At 45.5% G+C, this 24,789-nt stretch overlaps 2 protein-coding genes across 2 annotated transcripts in view; one reads left to right on the top strand and one right to left on the bottom strand.

Moving 5' to 3' along the window:
- The window catches only part of Fam162a (family with sequence similarity 162 member A), a 27,936-nt gene extending 6,895 nt beyond the window's left edge, over window positions 1-21,041 (top strand). The window contains exons 2-5 of the mRNA XM_029544417.1: window positions 11,381-11,503; window positions 13,856-13,964; window positions 18,100-18,208; window positions 20,704-21,041. Coding sequence (XP_029400277.1) covers window positions 11,381-11,503; window positions 13,856-13,964; window positions 18,100-18,208; window positions 20,704-20,796 — 434 coding nt within the window. The 3' untranslated portion in view covers window positions 20,797-21,041. The remainder of the gene's footprint in view (window positions 1-11,380; window positions 11,504-13,855; window positions 13,965-18,099; window positions 18,209-20,703) is intronic.
- Window positions 21,042-21,851: 810 nt separating this feature from the next.
- Wdr5b (WD repeat domain 5B) lies at window positions 21,852-23,665 on the bottom strand. The gene has a single exon (XM_021209543.2). It carries the CDS (start codon window positions 23,317-23,319, stop codon window positions 22,333-22,335), a length of 987 nt encoding a protein of 328 aa, XP_021065202.1. The 5' UTR covers window positions 23,320-23,665; the 3' UTR covers window positions 21,852-22,332.
- Between the last annotated feature and the right edge of the window lie 1,124 nt (window positions 23,666-24,789).

The following is a 24,789-nucleotide window of genomic DNA, read 5'->3' as shown; positions in this document are numbered from 1 at the left end:
GTGGCGGGCAGCACCTTCACTTCTACAGGGGCTGTGGCGGGCAGCACCTTCACTTCTACAGGGGCTGTGGCGGGCAGCACCTTCACTTCTACAGGAGCTGTGGCGGGCAGCACCTTCACTTCTACCTCCAAAGTTTCTGTGATGGGCAAGCGTTGACTTTATAATTCAAATGTGGTTTTGCGGTGTTTTGTTCTTAAGATGTGGACAGTGGCAAGAAGCAGACTGGACAGTGAGGATGGAGGCACAGATAGCTTGGCACAGTGTGGCTCAGATGGAAAGGCTCACTAGTTCCGAAAGAGGGATTTGTGTTCTTCTGAGCCTGCTGGAAAGGATGAGAAAAACAGATGGGCCGGGAGCCTGTTTGCTGTCATAAGTAAAGGCCTTGAGTTTCACACAGCCACTATTGGGAGTGTGCAGGCTGTGGGGTGGGGGGTGCACAGCAAGGAACAACTCCCATCCTGTTGTAGCTGAACCATGAGATTCTAGTAGCTTTTTACAAACTTTATTAAAAACTGGCCAGGTTCCAAAGATTTATTTATAAATTTGTATTATTTTTTTAATCTCAGAAAAATTTTCCCATGGAACTAATGTTACAAACGGTAATTAGGAGCTCAGCCAGCCTACAAAACTCAGTGTCAGTCTGTCCTCCAGTTCCCTCTGTCCTGCTTCTCAGCACCTGGTTCTTCCAAGAAATCACAGCTCTCCTGCTGCGTCAACTGCTCGGGGCTGCAGTGTAGACAAGCTTCTAGAAGGAGGGTTCCACATCCATGGCTTCCCCAGCGGCCCCTGTGTCCCATCCTGCCTTCACCTGAGGCCTACCCTGCTTTCTACTATGAAGATTTGTACCTAAAACACTCTTCTCTCTGCTCCAAACTGCTCTGCATGTTTGGCAAACTTGGGGAATGGGGGTTGTAGCAGATAAAAAGAATCTCAGCCATGGGGGAGTACAGGAGCCACAACAGCCTGAGGCAGAGTGGCTTGGCTTTGTGTTGTCGGTTGGTTTTGGAAGCCTGTAGAGAAAGCTCTGGTGCCATTGCCATGGCCTGCCAAGCAGTTCCCCATGTGAGTGCCACACGCAAAGCAGCACAGACCAGTGTCTGCAGCCAGGAAGAATCCATCCCTTGTCAGAACAGCTGCAGATGTTCCACGACACTGGGTCTGACTCTGCAAAGGCTCAGTACAAGATAATAGACCTGGCTTGTTTGGTTTGCTGTGATTAGCATTCAGGGCAGCTCAGATTTGCTGCTCACACGGCTCTGTGGTAAGGGAGCTTTGTGGGCCAGAATGCCAATCTGGAAAAAGTGTAATTGACGTAACTTACTCACTCTTTTAGGTCTACTGAGCACTTAGAAAAGGTAACACAATTTCAATAAGTTAAAAAATACAGTATTGATAAACTGATACGTAGGGACTTGGCCATCCCTGGAATACTATATATCTCCTTTTGCCTTTTGAGATTTAAATTTGGCTCCGATTTACACACACACACACACACTCAGATTTGCCCTTTCCAGTCATAACTGTAAAAGCATCAGCAATGCCCTCGTTTAATTTTAAGGGAATTAAACAGGCATTTGAAGGCTAACATGAGAACCACCTAGTTATTCACATACATTTTTAGCCAGGACATGAGAGAAGAACATTGTTGCCTCAGAAGGAACTTCTTCCAGCCAAGGTCATGGCAGTTCCTGCCCTGGAACATGAGGGAAAAGAGAATGAGGACGCTGGCAATAGTGTCAGGGCTGCAAAGTGGGCTTCAGTCATCCATTGTGGGACACTGAGAGGGAAGCTGGGTGCTGTGGAAGAGAAGTGTGCACAAGTTTCACCCCAAGGGCCAAGAGAAGATGAGCTGTAGGACCATGCACATAGCTTGTCAGTAATTTCTGGCTGTTAGGGGCTGTGTGCTCTGCAGATACACTCTACTGGGATTCGGCAGCAAAGTAATGGATTAGCTTTGGGAAAGGATTTTGTACCCAGCTAGATACAAAGGCATTAAGCTTTACAGTTGCACCCTGGTGTCTTAGCTTGACCAGCAAAGCTAAGGAGATGATTCAGGAGTTAAGAGCATTTGGTCTTACTGAAGACTCGGGTTCAGTTGCTAGCACCAATATGGTGGCTCGAAACTCCAGTTCCAGAAGATCCAATGTGCTCTTTTGACCCCCGAGAACATCAGGCACAATCGTGGTGAGCATGCAGGCAGGCAGGCCAAATACTTATACACATAAAATTTAAATATGCATGTAAAATAAAAAGCACTAAAAACAACTTGGGGAGGAAATTTGGCTTACATGCCTCCATCACAGTCACTGAGGGAAAGATGGGGTAGAAACTGAAGACTGTGGGGAGCACTGTTTACTGGCCTGCTTCTTTTTCCAACCTAGGACCACCTATCTGGAGATGTCACTGCCATAGAGAGCTGGGTCCTCCCACATCCCTCATTAACCCGGAGAATGCCTACAGCTTCGCCTTCAGGCAATCTGATGGACACGGTTTTTCTCAAATTAGGGTTCCCTTATCCCAGATGATCCTAGCCTGTGTCATTCACAAAACCTAGGATCAGCAGGACTCACAAATGGTGGCGGTGAAGAGGAACTGTGTCACATAAGAACTGCACATTAGAACAGCTCAGGAATCTTACATCATTGGTGGCAGGGGTCTGAAGGTTTGCAGCTGGCTGTGAGAGTCTGCATCTCTATGAAGCCCCTAGCTGAGGCCGAGCAGCACTGCCCAGACTTAACAGTGTAGAGCATTGGTTTCCAGGTGTCCATCACACAGTCTGTCCTGAGCAACTGTCGGAGTGGATATGGATGTCTGTTCACATCTCAGAAGCAGACCTTCATAAGAATACATGAATCGCATCTGAAGTGCAGGTTGACATTGTAATAGGTATTGGTGGGAACTGGCTACCCTTCTTACAAGCTCCTTAAAGATGCCAGCCACACTTGAAAGCATCAAGAGCTTAGACCAGTGGTTCTAAACCTGTGGGTCTCCACCCCCATAGGTTGCATATCAGATATTTTCATTACGATTCATAACTAGCAAAATTACAGTTATGAAGTAGCAATGAAATAATTTTATGGTTGGGGGTCAGCACATGAGGAACTGTATTGAAGGGTCACAGTGTTGCAAAAGTTGAGAGCCACTGGCTTAGACTAACAAAACAGGTGCTATCTCATAGAATTTGTCCTTGCCACCAGGACACAGTAGTCATCTTGGCACATGGTGATTCTACCCTGAACTGTGTCTCCTATGCTCAGCCTTTCCTTTTCCTCTCCCATTCCAGATGTATATTGGCATGTGAGTGAGATAACTTCCAATTCTCTTTAATTGTTTTCATATGCGATATCGATACATAATAAGTCTAAGGTAAAGACAATACAATGTGATGAAGACACAGGTGCCTATGGGGTGGGTGTGTGTGTGTGTGTGTGTGTGTGTGTGTGTGTGTGTGTGTGTGTTGGAGGTTTTTTGTTGTTTTTTCAAGACAGGTTTTCCCTGTGTAGCCCTGGCTGTTCTAGAATTTGCTTTGTAGACCAGGCTGGCCTTGAACTCAGATCTGACTGCCTCTGCCTCTCAAGTGCTGGGAATAAAGGTGTGTACCACAATTGCCTGGATCCTAAAGAATATTTTCACTTTGGAATAATTTTACAGAAAACTTGTATAGATGGTGCACAATTCTGTTTGCCTTTCATCCAGTAACTTCCATAACTGTGGCACCTCATCAAAAACAAGGAAATTAACATCAGTGTCTTAGACCAACCCAAGTGCAACTCTCATTCTTCATCAGCGATGCTCTTTTCTGGTCCAGGACCTATGAGGCATTTAGTTGCCATCTGTCCTTAGTTTCATCTGGTTTGAGGAAGGTCTTTCACATTCTTTGGTTCTCATGACCTTGACAGTATTAGCCAAGTGTTTTAAAAATGTCTTTCAGTTCAACCTGATATTTTCTTTCTTTCTTTTTTATAATTTATTTTTATTGCATGTGCCTTAGTTGGTGTTTTGCTTGCATGTATATCAGTGTGAGGCTATTGGATCCCCTGAAACTGGAGTTATAAACAGCTGTGAGCTGCCATGTGCTGGGAATTAAATCCAGGTCCTCTGGAAGAGCAGCCAGTGCTCTTAACCGCTGAGCTGTCTCTCCAGCCCTGAGCTTGATACTTTTAGATGATCAGCCAAGATACAGGTTTTGGAGAAGAATATCTGATACAGAGATAAAGTTTCTTTCTCTCACACCATATTAACTGCACAGGGGACCCTGGGACTTAGGACTGATGGGTCAGCCTTGGCCAGTCAGTTTCTCCCTGGGGGTTGCTGTTCTTTCCTTTCTGTCTGTAATCTGTTTGAGAGCAAATCCCTAAAGTAAATCAGTGAAGCAGAGATCTACATTTGAGTTTTCTGGAAGGAAAATAAATCCCTTTCCCCATTTATTCATGTTATTACTTACATTAGCATGGACTAATGCGTTGTAGCTAATTGCCATATGTGTTTTATGTTTCTATCCTGTATGTTCTCTTAGATCAGTGCTTGTGTCTCCTTACATGTTCCTTTCCATTTGTTTGTTTGTTTAATTGGTTTGGGTTTTTTTTGTTTTGTTTGTTTTCAAGACAGGGTCTCAACCTGTAACTCTGGCTGGCCTGAACTCACCAAGTAGCTCAGGCTGACCTTGAACTCACAGAGATCCATCTGTCTCTGCCTCTGAGTGCTGGGACTTAAGGTGTGCACCACCATATATGGCTTCATTTGTCTGGTCAGTTTTCGTTGTTTCTTTTTGTTTTGTTTTTGTGTGTGTTTGAGCAGTTCCTTCCTTTCTGGACTGAAAGCTGTCCCTTTCTTGTCCCCTGTGCCTCTGTGTACCCCTGCCGTGGCTTTCCAGGGAGCCCTGGTTCCTGTGCTGAAGAGTGGTATTTAGGAAGCAAGACCTGAGACTTAAGTGTGTGCCTTGCTACCTGAGGTGCTACTCATTCCAACCTGTTGAGTGGTCAGAGGGAGGAAGCATGGACGTGGATCCAAGATGTCCTGGTGGATATTTAAGTGTTTGCTCTTTGTCATGCAGGTTTAGTAGTTTTGACAAATGCTGTGGCTTTTTAAAATAAACGCTATCAGACTTCATAGCGAGCGACAGTTGTTGACACCACGTGAAGAACACTGTCAGACTACAGGTCCCTTCATGGATGCTGATTGAACTCATATCTGTCTTCACTGATCACTAGAGATTAGTCACGTCCCAGGCTGCTCTGTGATGAGTTATCTCTAAGAAGATCTTTAAGGAGCCTGAGACTCAAAAACAAAATTCTACCCATGTGCCATCCTGGACTGAAGCAGATTTTTATAGAAAATCACTCACTACCAGAAGTTAGTACCTCAGCCAGCCTCATCTCCCACCTGCACCCCCACCCACCAGTTAGCAGCAATACTCCTGTGGCAGAGGTTTTCAAACTGAGTCCCTCCATAGGCAGCATAGCTCTCTAGGACATGTTAGAAACACCATCCTCAGACCCACCCATACCTACTGGAGGAGCTTGGCAGAGGGCCTGTAGTCTCTCTGGCTCTGACAGTTTGAGAACCTCTGCTATTAAACATAGCCAGCAGGTGGGTCAGTTTGGTCTGGTCAGAGCCTTACAGGCAACCACAGCCTTCATTTGGATTTCCTGCTAGGGCTCCGGGGATGGAGCACTGACTGGTCAGCCAGGGACAGGCAAGGCTTCAAGTGCACCCACAGGGTTAAAGGGCTGTTTTTCTTTTGGTTTCTGTGTTTGTAATTTTGATCCACCAGAGGATGGAAAATTTCTGTCTTGGATATTTGGGGCAATGTGTTTTATGTCTTAGGGACCAGACAGGAAAGATAATGAAACGTGGCTTGTTTGTGCTCTCACTGCATGGTAACAGCAACATCATGAGGTCATCAAGTAGTTTGTGATTGTTTTCAGTAATAACATTTGAAAGTTATTTGTGTGCTCATCTGTTATATTTCTAAAGTATATAAATATCATATATGTGTATGTTATAATCAGCATTTATCCTTTAGAGAGGTAGAAGTTTTAATCGGACAATATGGAGTGACAGCAAGAAGGGTTGTTTCTGATAGAGGTTTTCAAATCCCCAGCCCCATTTTTGTTCTGGGTACATCTCTGACCTCATTCTACTTCTCCCCATCATTTACGCCCTTCCACTTTCAGTGGCCTCTTTGTGGTCCCTCAAACTACAAGTGACATTCTCAAAGAGATGCTCTTGACTAACTGTGAAATATCACACATACTCATTTCAAATACACATACACGTCATATCCTTCATTTATATTTTTTCTCCTTAGCAGTGAGCTTATCACTGCTGAAACTGAACAAGTGTCAGTTTCTCTTCTATTCTCTTTGGAAAGGGTCGCCAAGGAAGTAATTACTGCCTTTGCCCTCTGTTTTCCATTTAGAGACTAGAGCCTGTCTACCAAGCTCCAGTTAACCTTGCTCCTGTCTAGCCTTCCAGGTGGGAGGAATGGGACAGCATTATGTGGGGTGTATCCTTGTGGGTCACTTTAAACCCGTGACTCCCTGGTGTCGCACAGGATGTTGTAATGGTGAAACAATGGTAAGTGTACACAAGGAAGCTGGATCAAGCACTTAACAGCCATTGAAATGCTAAATTTTGTTATATCTATTTCACCGCAGGTTCTCCAAAGTGCAGTCTAGCCAGCCTGTTAGAAATGCACCTCACATTTGAGTGTGATGGTTCATTCTGTCATCCCAGCAGTGGAGGGATTTCTGTAAGTTCAAAGCCAGCCTGGGATACATCATGAGGCTCTGGATGAAAGGGGGAAGAGAGTTAAAAAGAGAAGAGACACTAGAGGTCAGTAGCTGTGTGGTGTGCTTCAGACAAGCCCACGGCTGACTCAGACACTCTGGTCTGGGGGGATGTGTCTGTCCTGTGAAGAACTATTGAGACATCTCTTCTCCCACCCACACAACCTGGTAACTACCTTGGTGAGAACTTCTGGCTTCTTGGAGTAGCGCTGCAGATTGCTCTAAAGATTACTTGTGAGTAATGTTAGGACATGAACCAAATGGTAGAGCATGCTGTGAGTCACGTCTGCCAGGCACTGCCATTCATTTTCCCAATTTGCCCTCAAATCAGATCAGCCCTGGGGCTGGAATACTGCATTGCCCACATTCAAAATGAGCAAGCAAGTGAGAGCAAGTGCAGTTCATCTCCTTTGACCGTGACACCTGGTGCCCTCGGGTGGCATCACTATGGTCACCAGTTCTGGGGTGGTCATGGTGCTGCTGTGATCACAGACCTAGCAGAGGAAATGAGCAGGGTCATTACCAGCAGTCACTGTAGGTGGCTTTACAGGAGGGCCAGATTGTCTTGTGTCAGTCAGTAAGGGCATCTGTCATTGTGTAAATGAAAGCTGCCCAGGTTCTGTAAGGCCTCAAGAGCTGAGGAACATTGACTGAAGAAAAGTGAGTGAACTGTGGTAAGAACCCTGAGACTCAGCAGCTCTGACTTGGTTTGCTTCATTCTCCTGTCAGCTCCACAGCACCTTGGAACACCAGCAGCCTCAATCCTAGTAATAGCAGGAGCTAAGGAAGGCAGAAGGGATTAGCAGCTCCCCACCCGGATCCCAGAGGTTTCTTATCATTTGATCCGTGTATCAGTTGGCAGGAACTTTCCACTCACAAAGCTCATGGTTCACCTGATTCTAAGCTATGCAAACAGCTTCTTCTCTGGGACATTTATGGAAAACTGTGGTGCTTGTTCATTGTGGTGCAGAAGTGGGAGCTGGGTAAACACACCCATCTAGAAGGAATAGCTAGGAAAGGTGTTCATTCTGACCTGCTGGGATGGAATGCATCAGGAAAGGCCGAGGGAGGCCCCAGACCCTCACACTTGCCTCCTCGCTGCGCTCTGTGTAAGTGGGGATTCAAAGCTGACAGGGATGGGAGCTGCCAGCCTGGAGCTGAGACGGCTTCATCCCCTCAGGGCTGACAGCAAAGGCTCCCAGACTTACTACTGGGAAACTTCATCTAATTATCAGGCAACCACGAAACTACCAAGAGATGTCTGTGGCCGACCAAATACATGAAGAATACAAGATAATACTAAAAATAATTATATGCCCGAAATTACATAAGGTAGATGAAAAGGACACACCTAGAAAAAAATAAATACTGAAACTAAGCCAAAATACTATTTTAAATCTGCCCCAAACACTTAAGGAGGATTAGAAGCCGTCCTTCACAACTCAGGAAGAGGCAGGGCTGAGATGTAGCTCTGTGTAAAGTGTTTACCTAGTATGACTAAGGATGTGGGCAAAGGAAAGAAAAGACAAGAACTCTCAAGCGGGTCTTATATAGGTCTTATTCTAGATGTGATGGCACACACAGACAGACAGACCCAATACTTGGAGGCTGAGGCAGAGGGTTGAGAGTTTGAGGCCAGCCTGAGTTGCATAGTGAGATTCCCAATTCAAAACACTTCCTGATTCCATTCATGAGGGTGTATTATCTGGTATAGTCCAGCAAAAACATCAAAAGAAAACTACAGCCTCCCATCCCTTATGAAGACAAATCAGGAATCCATAGACTGGGGGTCTGTATGAGTGACGGGGCTGAGGAGACAGAGTGGCTACACTTAAAGCCACCTCTCCCCCTCTTCCTCACTGCTCCAGTCTCAGGCTGAGACTCACAGGCAGGTGCTCTATCCTCTAACAGATGCATGTGTGCCCATAGAGCTGTGAGCTCCTGTACAAAAGATAGGTCCTTGGCCTTCAGACTCTGTTTCCAGAGCATCAGAGAGTGCCATGGCCCAGCTAGATCCATCACTTGTTCTTTCCTGCTTGCTTTCCTGCTCAGTGGTACCTCAGAGTCTCCCTCTTTCCTTTGTCCCTGGACCTGGGCTCTTTTACAGTCCCCACTCCAGGAACGTGCTGTCTCATGCCATGACCTCACGTTTTGTGACTCCCTGTTTTCCCACTCCCATTAAAACTTTCTGGATGTCTCTGATTTGTTGTTTTTTTTTGTTTGTTTGTTTGTTTTGGGTTTTTGTTTTTTTGTGTTTTTTTTGTTTTTTTTTTGTTTTTTTTTTTTTTTTTGTTTTTTTTTTTTTTGGTTTTTCGAGACAGGGTTTCTCTGTTTAGACCAGGCTGGCCTCGAACTCAGAAATTCGCCTGTCTCTGCCTCTCAAGTGCTGGGATTAAAGGCATGTACTACCACGCCAGGGATGTCTCTACTCTTAATTATGTTTAATCATTATGGTTAAATTATTTATATAGAAAGTAAACTTTTCTGACTAAAATATATTTCTTACAAATATTCTTCTTTTTTTGTTTAGTTTTTTTTTTGTTTGTTTTTTGTTTTTCTAGACAGGCTTTCTCTGTATAGCCCTGGCTGTCCTGGAACTCACTTTGTAGACCAGGCTGGCCTCGAACTCAGAAATCCTCCCGCCTCTGCCTCCCGAGTGCTGGGATAAAAGGCATGCGCCACCACGCCCGGCTCTTACAAATATTCTTTAACGGAGGTATCTATTTCTTTGCTCACTAGTTTTTTGTTACTACATAAGCTAGAGTAATCTGGAAGGAAAAACCTCAATTGGGAAGTGCCTCCATAAGGTCAGACTGTAGGCATTCTCTTAATTAGTGACTGATGGGGGAGGGCCCAGACCCCATTGTGGGTAGTGTCATCCCTGGGCTGGTGGTCCTGGTTCTATATGAAAGCAGGCTGAGCAAGCCATGAGGAGTAAGCCAGTAAGCAGCACCCTCCATCACCTTTGCATCTGCTCCTGCTTCTAGGTTCCTGCCCTGTTTGACTTCTTGTCCTGACTGACCTCCTGATGGACTCCAATGTGGAAGTATAAGCCAAATAAACCCTTTCCTCCCCGACTTGCTTCATTTAGGTCACGGTGTTTTATCACACCAATAATCATCCTAAGATACTAGCTTTGTTCACCAAAAAGGCTTTGGAATGGTGACAAACCTTAAATGTCCCTGCGAGGTCTCTAATGCTATTCCCTAGATCCTTTTAGAGGAATGTGTAACTTCAAGTTAGGGGTGGAAACATTCAAAGTGGGTCTGGAACATGTCGTCCGAGAGGAAGGAAGCTGTCAGCACCCACTTATCTCATGTGGAAGGAACTCGGGAGCCACCTCAGGTCCCGCCAAACCGTAGATGGGAACATTTGAGGACTGCTAGATAGTAGAAAATTTATACAGTATGGTGCGGGCGCTCCTTACACTGCTTTTAAATAAAAGGTCGCCTGCAGAAGTTGTAAGGAGACGTGTGTGTGTGTGTGTGTGTGTGTGTGTGTGTGTACACATGTGTTTATTTGTGCAAGCTTTTATCCCACAATCCTGTTGACCCTATGCCTAAGGGCCAAATGACGTGGAAAAGGGTGCTGCCTTCCTGCAACCCGTGATGTAATCAGTAGGAAGCACCTCTGTGAGAACACAAAGGAAGGATGGATGGGGAACTTTGTAAGGGGTACCCTGGGCTCATCAGTTCAGTATCACTAAATGACAGGATCAACTCACAGGTCTTGGAGTGGGGAAGGAAGAGGCTTAGTACTTAGTACTTTTTGGCAAAGCCTCAAAATAGACTTCAGCTCATTATGCAGCAGAGAATGACCTGGAACTCCGGGTTCCACAGCTTCTGCTTCCCAAGTGCTGGGATGCCAGATAGGTGCCACCATGTCCCATGACACCCAGGTCTCCATGCGGTACAATAAGAAGTATACACAACCTTGCTAGAAACTCTTGACTCTTAACAAACCTCAACTGCCTGTCTTTAAGGAATATACTGCCATGCTGCCTTCATGACTAGACACGTGTGGAAAGTACCTGCAGAGAATTTACTGATAAAATGTTCTGTTATAAATTTCTAGTCTCTTAGTCAGCAAAATAATTGTATTTTAAAGCATAACATGTTAGATACAGTCATCTTTCCTACATGTGTGTGTCTTATATGCTTTGCATATATTCTATTTTCTAAACAAGCTAACTTAAATTTTCTAAGAGCTGAATTTTTTTCTGTTTTCTTTGCTTGTTTCTTCAAGATAGAGTAGCCCAGGCTCACCCTGAGCTCACTGTGTGACCCCCTCAGGCCTCAGCCTTCCAAGGACTGTGTCACCACACCCCACTTTTATGAGTTAATTTGTGTTTTGTGCATATAAGTGAAAACTTGTAGATTTGTCCTTCCCGAGGAGAGGGGGTATTGAACAGGGTCTTGCTATATGGCTGGCCTGAAGCTCCATGTAGCCCAGGCTAGCCTCAGACTTCTGATGACCTCCCTATCCCTCCAACTTCTGGGGTCGCAGGCCTGCACCACCACACCACGTGCAGGGATCTCATCTGCAAAAAGCATCAGACTTTCTCTCTAAAATGCGTATCTCTCTTGTAGGACGCTGTCTTAGCTTATGTGAAAGAAGTGCTTCCTCGTCTCTAAGGTTTACCAGAAACACTGACTTGAAGAGGATCAATGGATTCTGCACCAAGCCACAGGAAAGTCCCAAAGCTCCAACCCGTAAGTTTTTATTGCTTTATCTATTTATGGAATAGGTAGCCCACATCCCTACCCCCTACAATTACTTAAAATCAGAAGAACCCCAAGAGGTCGGCCAGTGTTCCTATGTCATGCTCAGTCATGTAGTTATGGTGCACAACAGTGTGTGTGTGTGTGTGTGTGTGTGTGTAGGCTATGAGTGTACATCAGCTGTCTTTCTCAACCATTCTCATTTTATTTCCTGAGACAATCACTCACTGAATATGAAGCTCACCAATGTACAGACTGGCTGACCAGCACATGCTTCAGCCTCCACAGTGCTGAGAGTCTAGGCATGCACCCTCACTCCTGGCTGTTTTGTTTTGTTTTTGGAAGGTCCCGGGGATTGAACTCATGTCCTCATAATTGAATGAGTCATCTCAACCACATCAAGCTATTATGTTTGGAATGAAATATAATGAGTTCTAGGTTTGGCACTGACTTCAGCCATATCTGTTCTAGGTACGCAAGGCTAAGTAAGCTCCCATCCTTGCCCCCACTGTGGGAAGGAGGGCGGTGCACCATTGTAGCACAGCAGCTTCCTCCTGTGAGTGCCCTAAGGCATCTTCGGTGGCTCTCCCTCCACAGCAGCTTATCTTTCCTCCTTACTTATGGGACCTTCTCAGAGGACATTGATTCATTCAAATCTAAGATGACCTTTGTGCCCCTTTCCTCCCTAGCTGGTTATCTTCATAACGGTTTGTCTTAAGGCCCCTGGGTTTGAGGTACCTCCGGACTCCTTCCCTGTCTTAACTCTGGTTCAGAGACTATCTCCTCACTTTCCCATCAGATCTCCCTCCTGCTTGGACTTTTTGCCCAATCTACAGTCTTCCCCTCTGCTCTCTTCCACCCAGTGTGAAGACTGAGATGAACAATGTCTTCCTTGCTTCAAAGCACATCTGGGATGGATGGATGGATGGATGGATGGATGGATGGATGGATGGATGGATGGATGGATGGATAGGGTCTGTAACCCCTGCACTTGGGTGTAATGGAAATTAGCAAAACCGATTTTTACTCCTGGCACTTTGCACTCCCAGCCCAACTGCCCTCTGGGTTAGAAAATGAAAGACGCACACCCAGTTATTTCTAATAGGCCTTGACTAGCTCAAAGGCTGGGCAGTTCTTAGCCTTCCCACTGCTAGAAAACACTCCCCTCTGGTACTTCTGAGTTAACCTCAGTTTAAAATCTATTTTTCTTTTTTAAGATTTATTTATTTATTTATTTATTTAGGTTTTTTGCGACAGGGTTGTTGTCGTTTGGTTTGGTTTGGTTTGGGTTTTTTTGGTTGGTTGGTTGGTTTTTTTGTTTTTTTTTTGTTTGTTTTTTTGTTGTTTTTTTTTGTTTGTTTGTTTGTTTTTGTTTTTTTTGAGACAGGGTTTCTCTATGTAGCCCTGGATGTCCTGGAACTCACTCTGTAGATCAGGCTGGCCTCAAACTCAGAAATCCACCTGCCTCTGCCGCCTAAGTGCTGGGATTAAAGGCATGTGCCACCACCGCCTGGCTTTAAGATTTATTTTTATTTACTGTAGCTGTCTTCAGACATACCAGAAGAGGGCATTGGATCCCATTACAGATGATTGTGAGCCACTACATGTTTGCTGGGAATTGAACTCAGGACCTCTGGAAGAACAGACAGCACTCTTAACCGCTGAGCCATCTCTCCAGCCCTAAAATCTATATTGCATCTCTTCCACTCAAACACAATTGAATTAAGTGGCCCATGCAGCCACTTTCCCTGATTCTCACATGGGTCTTTAGGTCTGGTCTTTCTTCTTCCTCATCATGACATATCTCTCCTCTCTTCCAATTCCTAGTCCATGCAAATCCAAAGGTCCTGCCTCAGTCTACCTTCCCAGCCATTGGGCATTGGCTCTTTATTGATCAATCAAAAACCAACTGGGGACAAGGACCTTCACTGTTTCACTGTTGGGACACGCAGATTCCAGATTTTGGAGGCCGGATTAATTCAAAGAATTAGAACCAATCCCCAATACTTAGGAGACAGCATCAGGCAGATCTCTTTCTTAGCTTGGGGTTGAAGGTCTTTTCATGTAATCTAAACTGATTTGCCTTTTTCTTATTGTCCTAGAGACAGGCAAGCCTTGCTGGCCATCTCAGCTCACCCTCTCCATCCATCTTTCCACTGTAGAGTGGCTGGGGCTCCATGCATTCTGTGCAATCCTACTCACATAACATGAAGCTCTGGATCAGCCTGCAGTCTCCTGGTGTTTGTGTTAAATGAATAACTAAAAGATACAAATAGAATTTTTTTTTTTCATTGCTTGATTTGAACATTAAATTCTCAAGCCAGATTCCTGTTTTTCCCACAGAGTCTTACAGGCACGGGGTGCCACTGCACAAGCCCACAGACTTCGAGAAGAAGATCCTGCTGTGGTCAGGCCGCTTCAAGAAGGAGGAAGAGATCCCAGAGACAATCTCGTGAGTGCTGAGCTGGGGCTGTATGTGGTCTGCAGTTCTCACTGGTCTGTAGAGGGAAAAGCAGAGTGCATTTGAGTTCTGTGTAAACCCTGCTAGGACTAAAGCCCATGCCTTTAGTCCTAGCACTTGGGAGGCAGAGGCAGGTGGATTTCTGAGTTCAGGGCCAGCCTGGTTGGTCTTTAGAGTGAGTTTCAGAACAGCCAGGACCACATAGGAAAACCCTATCTCAAAACCAAAAGGAGGGGTTGGGGGAGGGGGGTGTGAGGCCTCATGGGAAATGTTCAGGGATCCTAATCTCTTCAGCTTTTTTGCTTCCTTCAAGGTAAGTGCTACCCAGCCCCATCCTCTCACACTTCTGCAGGGTATTCTGCCCCCACACAGCCCCAAAGCCATGGGTGCATTAATCTTGGACTGAAACCTCAAAGACCCAAGCATATTAAACCTTGCACTTGTCCTAAGCTGGTCACCCTGGTGACCAGGAGGGGTTTCTTCTCCCACCTGCCTCCTTAACCCTCAGCTGCAATTTAGACTTCTTCCGAATTTCTAAGTGATCTCTGCAAGTTCCCCCAAGCCAGGGCTTTGCAGCCTTAGTACTGTTGACACTTTGAACTGGAATATTTTGGGCTTTATGGACCGCCATGTGTGTTGAAAGATGTTTAACCACATCCCTGGCCTCTACCTCTTGGTGCAGCAGTACTCTCTTCAAGAGTGTCTCTAGGCATTGTCACACGTCCCCTGGGGATAAACCTGTCTCAGGGGGAAGCATTGTTCAGCCTTATGCTATAGGCCCTGACTGGCCAGCATGTTGGCCAGGAGTGAAACTCTCCACTGTGGGCATTCTCCTGAAAGTAAGGGACTTAACTAAGTTCCCTGTCAATGAGAAACTATTTCTGGGCCTTCTGGCTCTGGTCTCAAGTCACAGTTGAAAAAGACCAGGGTTCGAGCAGCACATCTCGCTAGATAGGCAGGTTGTATCTGTGTCACGCTCATAGAGCCCTGCTGTTCCGGCTGGGTGAGGGAGAGCTTTAGAGAGTAGCACATCACCATCCCTGGAATTAGCTCAGCAGGAAAGCCAAAGTCTTCCTTAACCCAGCTCTTGCAGGTGCCCTTGTTTCTTGATAATATCTTAGCAGAAAAGAGATGATCTACACCAGAGGTTGGGGCGTGGGGAAGGTGCTGTTCAGTGTTTGTTCGGCAAACCTTGCCTCCCCTGTCTGGTTCAAAGATCTTCTCAGACCTGATACTATCTCGCCTTTCATTATTGTCATTGAGGAATTCCTACATACATGAAATGTGATCTGATTTCATTTAGCCACCTATTCTTTCAGTTCCTACCACATTTTCCTTGCAACTTCATGGGATTTTTTTTAAACCAAACTTGTTCCTTTTGAGATAGGTGGCAACTGTCATAGCCATATTCAAATCTATTTATAAATGGTCTCCTAAGTGTCAGCTGTGCCACTGTTTGGGAGGATCATAAGACCCAATCACATAAAATTGTGTTGTGTCAGTGCCTTTTAAGTTGCTTTTATAAAACACTATGACTTCCAAAGGGTTAGGGCCCAGCAGGCTGCAGTCATGAGACTGGAGCTGTGGGCTGAGAGCTCACATGTCAAACTGTAAACAGGGGATAGAGAGGGTGAACTAGGAAAAGTGTGTGGCTTTTGAGACCTCACAGCCTGTCCTCACCTTCATACTTCTTCCAACAAGACTATACCTCTTACTCCTCCCCAAACAGTGTCACCTACAGGAGACGAAGCCCTGACTAAAGGACAGAAAGAATGCTAGTTCTGTGTCATTGCTCAGGAGCAGACATGACAGGGTTCTAGTCTGGGGTCAGGACTTCAAAGGACTTAAGGTTTAAGTTCCTGGGAACCTGCCTTTCTCTTGGAGAAACTGGAATTGTCAGTGCCACAGAATTGTGAGTCTGTGACACACTTGAGATAGCCTGGGATCCTTTCATGCAGCATTGTATGATAGCTTTCTGCTGATTCTGTCCCATCCCTCCTCTACCCTCCTCGCAAACTCTGTAAGATTGTGTTCTTCTTAATAAACTTGCTTGGCATAAGCCATCAGCTTACACAAGGCCTCCTGGTCCTGACTTTCCGTCTTCTTTATTTCCTCATCCTCACTCCTCCCTGTTAGGAACCTATTACTGAAGAACAGCCTGCTGGTCCCGGCCAACCAAGTATTTATTTGCTCTAGACTGTGGGAAGACATTCTCATTCAAATCACCACACCTGTTAAAAATGTTTTTGTTTCTTGTTTGTTTTTGTGGCTGGTGGGATCTCCAATGATTTTTAGTTAAGCAGTTAAGCATTCACTGTCTTTAGAATTTGTCCCTGGGTCCTTCCAACCTGCAGGCCCAGCTTCAGAGCCTGGAGAGCTCCATGCACAATTTTGCCTCCCAAGTCCCAGCTTTTATGTCACATTGTGAGTGTGCTCAGGGTCCTTCTCCCACCTGGGCCTCCTCCAAGGCAGTATTTGAAAGCCATTACTCTCCCTGATACTCAACATTATATGTGATACGTACCAGGGAAGGACGTACAAAGCATTCCAGTCCCATAATTTATAGGTAATGTCATACCTGCTGGGAAGACCCTACTCAGACTTCATGTGTCCTGCCTTGAGGTTCTTCTAGGTACCATACGGCAGGAGAGCTACAACCCACTGTCTTCCTTCAGACTCACAAAGATAACTAGGCTTCTCTCATTTTACAAGTATTTAGTGTCTTGGATGGTGCTCCTGACACACCACCTGTATCAAAGTTAGACAACTTACACAAGTCCCTTCTACCATATGGGTCCTGGGAGTCCTATTCAGGCACCTTTACCTATGAGCCGTCTTGGGTACCAGCCTTCTCTTGAGACTCTTGCACATTAGGCCTTGTTGGTTTTGCCTGAGAAATTATCTGTCAAGGCATGTAGGTCAGCAGAAGAGCACAGGCTCCACTGTCATTCAGTTTTGGCAAACCCTCGTGACAAGGTTAGCATTAAGGGACCATTGGTAAGGGACCGTTTCACTGGCCCTAGTCTCAGGTCTACTCCTGGTCCAAGACAGAGCTAGGCTAGGGGCTGGAGAAAAAGAACGATTTAATGCATTATTTGAAACAAAGCCTAAGGTTTGGTTTGGTTTGTTTGTTTTGAGACAGGGTCTCTGTGTAGCCCTGGCAAGCCTAGAACTTGATATGTAGAACAGGTTGTCCTTGAACTCCCAAAGCTGCTCCTGCCTCTGCTTGGATTCAAGGCTTGTGCCATTATTCCCAGCAAATATGAATTTTGTTATGAAATGCACTTTTTGATGAGTTGATAAATAAGGAAAGACTTTGATAACATAGTTTCTGACCTCCCCCAACCCCAACTCCAAAATCAAAGTAATCATGGATGCAGAAATGGCTCTGTGGTTAAGAGCACTGGCTACTCTTTCCCAGAATGGAGGTTCAATTTCTAGAAACTACATATGGCTTACAGTCTTCTGTAACTCTGGTCCTAGGGGGTACAATTCCAGGACCCTCTTCTGGCCTCCTCAGACACTGCATGGGTATGGTGCAGACATCCATATTGACAAAACACCCATACACATGAAGTTTAAAACTGGGTGAAGAAGAGCCAAGTGTGGTGGCCCATGCCTTTAGTTCCAGCACTGAAGAGGCAGAGACGAAGACAGGTGGATCTCTGAGTTCAAGGCCAGCCTGGTCTCCAGAGTGAATTCCAGGACAGTCAGGGCTACACAGAGAAATCCTGTCTCAACCTTCCACTCCCCCATAAAGTGAAAAACTGGAGTACAAAAAGGATATTAACTCCTCCACGTTTGTTTTCTTTCTGAACGGTGTTTTTATGAGTTTACTTAAGCTCATAGCAGAGCTTTTGACAGAAGAATTAGTTCAAGGCCAGCCTGGGCCTTAAAGCAAGAAAGACCCTGTCTCCAAGAACAACCAAAAAAAAAAAAAAAAAAAAAATACTAGTGAACTTGGTCAACCCTCTCCACGGTGCTACGAGGTCCCTAGGTTCTAGGTTCTTTTTTCTATTCACAGACATCACTGTCTGTGAATAGGAAAAAGTTGTGATGCGCAGTTTGATTCAGCTACAAGTTGAGAAAGAGAAGAGTTAATATTGCTTTCTCGTTCTGTTACTAGGTTTGAGATGCTTGATGCTGCAAAGAACAAGCTCCGGGTGAAGGTCAGCTATCTAATGATTGCCCTCACCGTGGCAGGATGCATCTATATGGTTATTGAGGGCAAGAAGGTGAGAGTGGGCCCCTCTCAGCCTCGCTGAGCTTTCCCCAAAGATGGAGGACAGTGGTGACCGGCCCGTACTTTAGCTCTGTGAAGGAGAACACGTTGTATTAATTTACCAGCTCTCAGAATACTCTGTATTAGTGTACTGACTGAATGCTCACTGCACTCCGGGCCTTCTGAGCGGTGTCCTCATGTGCTTTGCTAGATGGCTACTACCACGAGAGGAGGATAGTGTAGCTTCGGATGCTTTAGCAGCAGGCTGGAGAGATGGAGAGCTCACCAGGCAGAGGCCTGATGACATGAGTTCAGTCTCTTCATCCCGCTAGCTGGTAGGAGAGACCCAACTCCTAAGACTTTTCATGGACTCTGGAGCACACGTGTGCCTGCACACACACAAGAAATAACATTTTAAAGTTAGGATTGGCACCTTGCCCAAAGCCATGCGTTTCCCTAATGACAGAATTGGAACCTAGACATATTGAGGTAAAGGTAAAATGGCTCCTCAGTACAGAATGTGTGCTCTACAGCAGCAACTGTTACGCTCACTTACTGGATGTGAGAACCTGAGAGAGCTTTCTCATCAACAGGCTTTAGAGTGAAGGAACCTGAAGCTTACACTTTCCAAAACCCACACAGTAAATAGAGACAAAAACTTAAAATTTAAAAAAAAAAAAAAAAAAAAAAAAAGCCAGGTGGTAGTGGCGCCTGTAATCTCAGCACTTGGGAGGCAGAGGCAGGCAGATTTCTGAGTTCGAGGCCGGCCTGGTCTACAAAGTGAGTTCCAGGACATCCAAGGCTACACAGAGAAACCCTGTCTCCAAAAAATAAAAATCTAAAGAAAAACTTTAGATCTAATTTTGCATGTTACCAAATGTCCTATTAAACCATCTTTTTATTAAGATATATTAAGATATCTGGAGGCTGGAGAAATGGCTCAGTGGTTAGGGCCTCTTGCTGCCCTTGTAGAGTGTACCCAGGTTCAGTTCCCCAGCACCCACATGGCAGCTTATAACCATCTGTTAACTCCAGTTCCTGGGAACCTGGCACCCTTTTCTGGCCTTCACAGGTCCCTTGCACATATGTGTACATGTACATAAATAAAGGTAAATATCTGTACACACAAAATAAGTAAAAATCGAGTGTGTGTGCTTTTACACTCAGACACACACTTTGAATATCATGTCTAATTCTGTGTCATAGCTTTCACACAGATACCCTTTAACTGTTAGTCCATATTTAAAAGATACCTCTGTTTTGTCCTTTGGGGGGGGGGGTGTTTTTTTTTTGTTTTGTTTTGTTTTTTTTTGGTTTTCTTTGGTTTTTTGGTTTTTCGAGACAGGGTTTCTCTGTGTAGCCCTGGCTGTCCTGGAACTCACTCTGTAGACCAGGCTGACCTCAAACTCAGAAATCCGCCTGCCTCTGCCTCCCGAATGCTGGGATTAAAGGCGGCCGCCACTGAAGAAGTGCTTGTCCACTGATATCCTGAGGTACTCCAGGGGAAAGGGAAGGGGACTGGTGACTCCACACTGTGGTCACATGAAAGCACTAGCCATTTCACATTTCAGTCTGGCCTCATAGGCGCACAAAGGGCCAAGGGTGCTGACCTGGGAGAAGTTCTCTTGAAAGAGAGCCTGTTCTACTTCACTTTTCTCATCTCCCCATGTCACCTCTGACCTCCTATTCATGGTTTTCAGACTGAAACCTTTAGAAGCCTGTGCACGGGCAAGTGGATTTCTAGAACCACAGAAATGGCTGGCTGACATTAGAGATCTCCAGAAGAGAATCCCCCTAGGACGTCCTCCAGCACCTTCCAGGTTGTGCTAGGAGAAGCTTTTGCACTAACGTCATTTAAGTTAGTTAGCATCATGCTTTGTCTTATGCTGACATTCGTTTCCCATCCACATCCTCCTCCCACCAAACTCTTCACATGTGCAGTAACATGGATGTCAGAAAATCCAGTTAAACACTGGTCTGATTATATAAGCTTCATACAACTTTAACAGTTCCCATTGAGGGAAGACAAAGAAATGGAGGGGGCACCCCTGCTGCCAGTTGCTTTGAAGGGGTGGATTTTGGGATAGATAATTCTAGAAGTCATTGGGAGTAATATTTTGGTAAAGCCTGGGATTCCCAAAGCCGCATGTTTTGTTAAAAGAAGAAAAGCCTAGAAAGACAGGAACGTGTACACGAGTTAGGGAAGCAAAAAGGAGAAGAGAGAAATGGAGATGAAGAGTTATATATTGTAAAATAAGGGAAGGATGTGAGGAAGACATGGGATTGTAGAGAGGCCATACATGCAGAGAAGGGGGAGCTGTGTGTGTATTTCTCTCCTTGGATGGGCTGTTGGATTCAGGGAGGGGGTGGAAGGTGTGTAGAGAGCGTGACTGTGTCCAGGCAGCTGACCACTCCTGGCCTGGGCTGCAGTCAGCCTACTGCTATCAGCACAAGGGGAGAACAACCTTCCAAGCCTGCCATCTTCTCTTCAAATGTATTTCCTTTTAGGCTGCGAAAAGACATGAGTCTTTAACAAGCTTGAACCTGGAAAGGAAAGCCCGTCTGAGAGAGGAGGCAGCTATGAAGGCCAAAACAGACTAGAAGTATTTCTGCCAGATTTGGAAAACCCAGGAGTAAGGCTTCAACAAGAAACCTGCTTTCAAAAGGATATGATCTGAGGCTCACTCTGCAGACATGTATTTTGCACAGATGTATTCCACTTCTCTATTAATGCTGAAGAGAAACAAATAAATTTTCTTAAAGAATGACTTGTCTTTGTTTTGTTGCTTTGATCCAAATAAAACCTAGCCTCCCCACGTTGCAAAGTGAAAAAGAGACAAATAATTTCAAATTTAATATTAACTCTTCTTGGGAGTATCCGGTACATTATCTAGCTTCTTCTCACCTACCAAAGGTGAGACATGAGTCCTGAAGGTTTCTCTTCTATATACCATGCCTGACAGGATAAGAAGCCAGGGTGCCTTTGTGAAGGCTGGCTCCCCAGAGCCTCGAAAGAAGCCAGACCATGCACTGAATGGTCTGGCATGGCAGTAGGCAGAGGCCTTTTGAAAAGCCTTTGAGAATGCCCTGGCCAAGGCATGACACTAGTCTGGCCACGAGTTTTGAGGAGTTATCCTGGACTTTCTGGGGGACAACTGCTACCTCCTAGTTCATGGCTTGGCTCCCAATCAGTCCCTTTCCTACCCTCAGGGAATTACGTTCTGTACTTAGGAAAAGACCATGCCTGTACTTGTTAGTGTCGGAAAGTAAGCTCTTATATCAGTACATCTTCATTAGCCTGTCCTTACGCTAGCAAGGTCTCGTATGCAGGTTTCTGCTATAACACTTCATCGACTCTCACATGCCTCCCTAGAGCTAACATGACAACTCATAGCCACCAGACACAATAGCTCTCAGAGTTAACAGCTATAACTTTAAAGGTATCACGTGCCACTGTCTGGGAACTGAGACCCACATTTTATGATGGAATGCTGCCTATGGCTTCAGAATCTAATGGTCCTAATGCTGTCTAGCTTTATGTACTTCCTGTCTTTGCTTCATTTTAGGTATCAAATGCTTTGATTTTTGTCACTTGCATATTTATCATCAAAAAGCACTGTGTGTGTGTTGGATTATATGTGTTGGATAATCATTCATAGAACAAATAGGACCATGATTTATTGTCCACAACTTGACAGATTAAGTTGGCAATTTGATGCCCCATCATGTAGAATAACAAAAATATGCAAGTGACATGTAAAACGTCCCCAATCCTCTCATTGCCTCCCTAATGTCACTACCCTTAATGACCTCCCAAATCAGAGGCTACACATCCCTCTTCCCTCCCCTCAGTCGTCCTGTTGTTTCCAGATATTCCAAAAACCTTCCTCCTCTGGGAAAGCCAGTGAAAGAGAATGAGGCACTGTCCAGGGGTGAGCACAGGAGATTCCTAGCAGGCCTCAAGATTAGGTTTCACAAGCCCTAGGTCCTAGACTTGTTTTTACAAGGGTCTCATTTTGCAAAGTAAAATGTCTCAGACTCAACCAAGGACAATTGGTTAGGCTTTGCCAGAATCCAGAGAGACCATCCTTTGGACTTTGTGTCTAACTTGGCTTTCCTCATCGCCTGCCAGAGACTTCAGCAGTCACTCCACCACACTTTAATTGTCTTGTCATTTTCTAGTGCTGCTGATGCAATGATGTTTTCTGTAGGATGACAGGCTGCTGAGATCACAACATCTGTGTGACCTTGCAACCTCTGTACAATCTCTTTAGTCTGAAGATTCCAGATGTAAACCATGTTGTCCTCTGAACCAGACACAACCCACTTTCCACCAGTAACCGAGAAATTGGCAAATATGCAGTACTTCTCATTCTTATGACCAGTGTATGTCTTCAGGCATCTGCCCCTGCTGTAATCCCACAGTTTAAGAGTATTGTCCAAAGTTGCAGTTAGAATGTATTTGCCATTTGGAGAAAATTTTACAAAAGACACTGGAGGGTTGCCTTCATCAACAAGTGTCCTTAAACACTGGCCTGAGGCAGCATCCCAGATTCTACAAAGCCCATCATAGCTCCCGGATACTATCAAGGACCCATTACAATTAAAATTCACGGCAGAAATGGGGTCCGAGTGAGCAGACAAAGTCTTGAGGCACTTTCCTGTTTTCACTTCCCATATTTTCACACTCTCATCAAAAGAGCCTGAAACGACGAGGTTGGATGGTGGGTTGAAATCACAACAGAAGACGAAATCGCTGTGCCCCTTCAGTGTTTTCAAACATTTTCCAGATCTCATATCCCATACCTTTAGAGTCTTATCATCTGAGGCTGAAACGAGACGACTAGAATCTGAAGACCAGGCAACATCTGATATTTCCAGACTGTGACCATAGAGTGTTTTCTTACAATTCCCATCATATGCTCCCCAAATTATAATTAGCGCATCAGCTGCAGAACTCGCTAGCCATTCGCCATTTGGACTAAATTTAACTGATGATATGGCCGCCGAGTGCCCCGCGAGAGTAAGTCTGAGAGCATAGTTGGGTTTCTGCGGCTCTTCTTCGCGCTGGGGGGCAGAGAGAAGTGACTGTGCTCTCCCTGCTGGCAGATGCTCGGTCGCCATAGATCCGGCTCTACAATTTGCTCGGGCGTCCGGCCTCGAACCTTACAGAAGTTAAAACTTGCCGTTGGAAGGCGGATGGTTTTGATTGTAACATGGGATCGTCTATAAGGTCCGGTCCCAGTCAGCAGCGAAGTTTGAACCACTCCCCCTCTTGCTTTCTTCTATAGCATCACGGATCACAGTGATCCTGGGTTCCGTACTCGGGTGCGGTCAAAGGACTAGGCTGACCCGCGGAGGTTCGGGCTGCACCTTAAATCCTCTTCCACGCCCTCCGCAGCTCCAAAATGTCTGGGAACCATGAGCAATGGATGACGTCACACAAAACAGGATTTGAGAGGCTCAAGTAGTGCCCAGGACGACGAAAGGTACACATCCTGCCAGGCTGCGCACGCGCAGGAGGAGACGTGCATTTGCTTCCGGTTCTCCAGGACAGGAAGCTGACACTGAACCCGGTTTTTTTCCCTGAGAGGGCTGGGTGCAGGAAAGGGCGAGACAGGCACTTCGTGAAGACTGTACATATTGAGGGTGCCTCTGCCCACACCCACCCCGACTGAGTTTAGCTGCCACAAGGTCTGCCTTTGTGGCTAGGAGTCTGAAGCAGAACTAATGCACAGACCCTAAGAACCCAGGATTATAATGGAAGCAAACCTTTGGATTTTAGCCCAGAAAGTTTACGCTTCCGCAGAAAATACACAGTAATCCAGGTTCTTGGTATGTCAGAGCTCTTGTCAATAAGGCAAGAAGACTGCGTGCGACCACCCTCATTTTTGTCTCAGTGCATCCGTTTTACTGGTACTTTCTGATCATGTCATGTCATGTCATAGTCGAACCTAAACTCCTAATAACTAATAATTAGTTCTAATTGGTCCTAATAACTCCCATTTCCAGTGTGCTGGGGTTGCAGGTGTAGACCATCATTTCCATTCACAAGGGGCAGGGACCAAGGTCTTGACTCAGGGTTTTCGGGTTTCAGACTGGCCTAGAATTTAAGGCAAAACTCCTGCCTGAACCTCCAGAGTACTAGGATTACAGGACTGCTACCAAGGCCAGACTGCCTGCCTTAGTCTGGTCGCATTTTTCGTACCGTGTACATGGGTGCTGGGAAGACAGTCCTCAGGAATAACAGCAAATGCTCCTACTGAGCAAGCTCCCTCTCCAGCTCCTTTAAAGAGGTGAGGAAAGAGGATGGATTACTCTCGTTGATTAGGCATATGGCTTTGTGTGTGTGTGTGTGTGTGTGTGTGTGTGTGTGTGTGTGTACTTTGTGAATTCAATACCTACCTTCAGGGTCAGAAGAGGCATCCCATCATCCTGGAAATGGAGTTACAGATGGTTGTGAGCTGCCGTGTGGATGCTGGGAATAGCCCAGGTCCTCTGAAGAGCAGCCAATGATCTTAACCACTGAGCTACATCGGAAGCCTGGACAACGGTGTCTGCTGATATAGACTATATCATCAATTCAAAACTTTC

The sequence above is a fragment of the Mus pahari genome, chromosome 12, assembly GCF_900095145.1.
Source record: "Mus pahari chromosome 12, PAHARI_EIJ_v1.1, whole genome shotgun sequence".
NCBI classification, from domain to species: Eukaryota; Metazoa; Chordata; class Mammalia; order Rodentia; family Muridae; genus Mus; species Mus pahari.
The sequence above is the reverse complement of the archived record's forward strand: the minus strand, read 5'-3'. Positions and strand labels throughout refer to the sequence as shown.

Excerpts from the sequence above, each read along its gene's own strand:
- Wdr5b (XM_021209543.2), bottom strand. The coding sequence starts at position 23,319 with ATGGCGACCGAGCATCTGCCAGCAGGGAGAGCACAGTCACTTCTCTCT.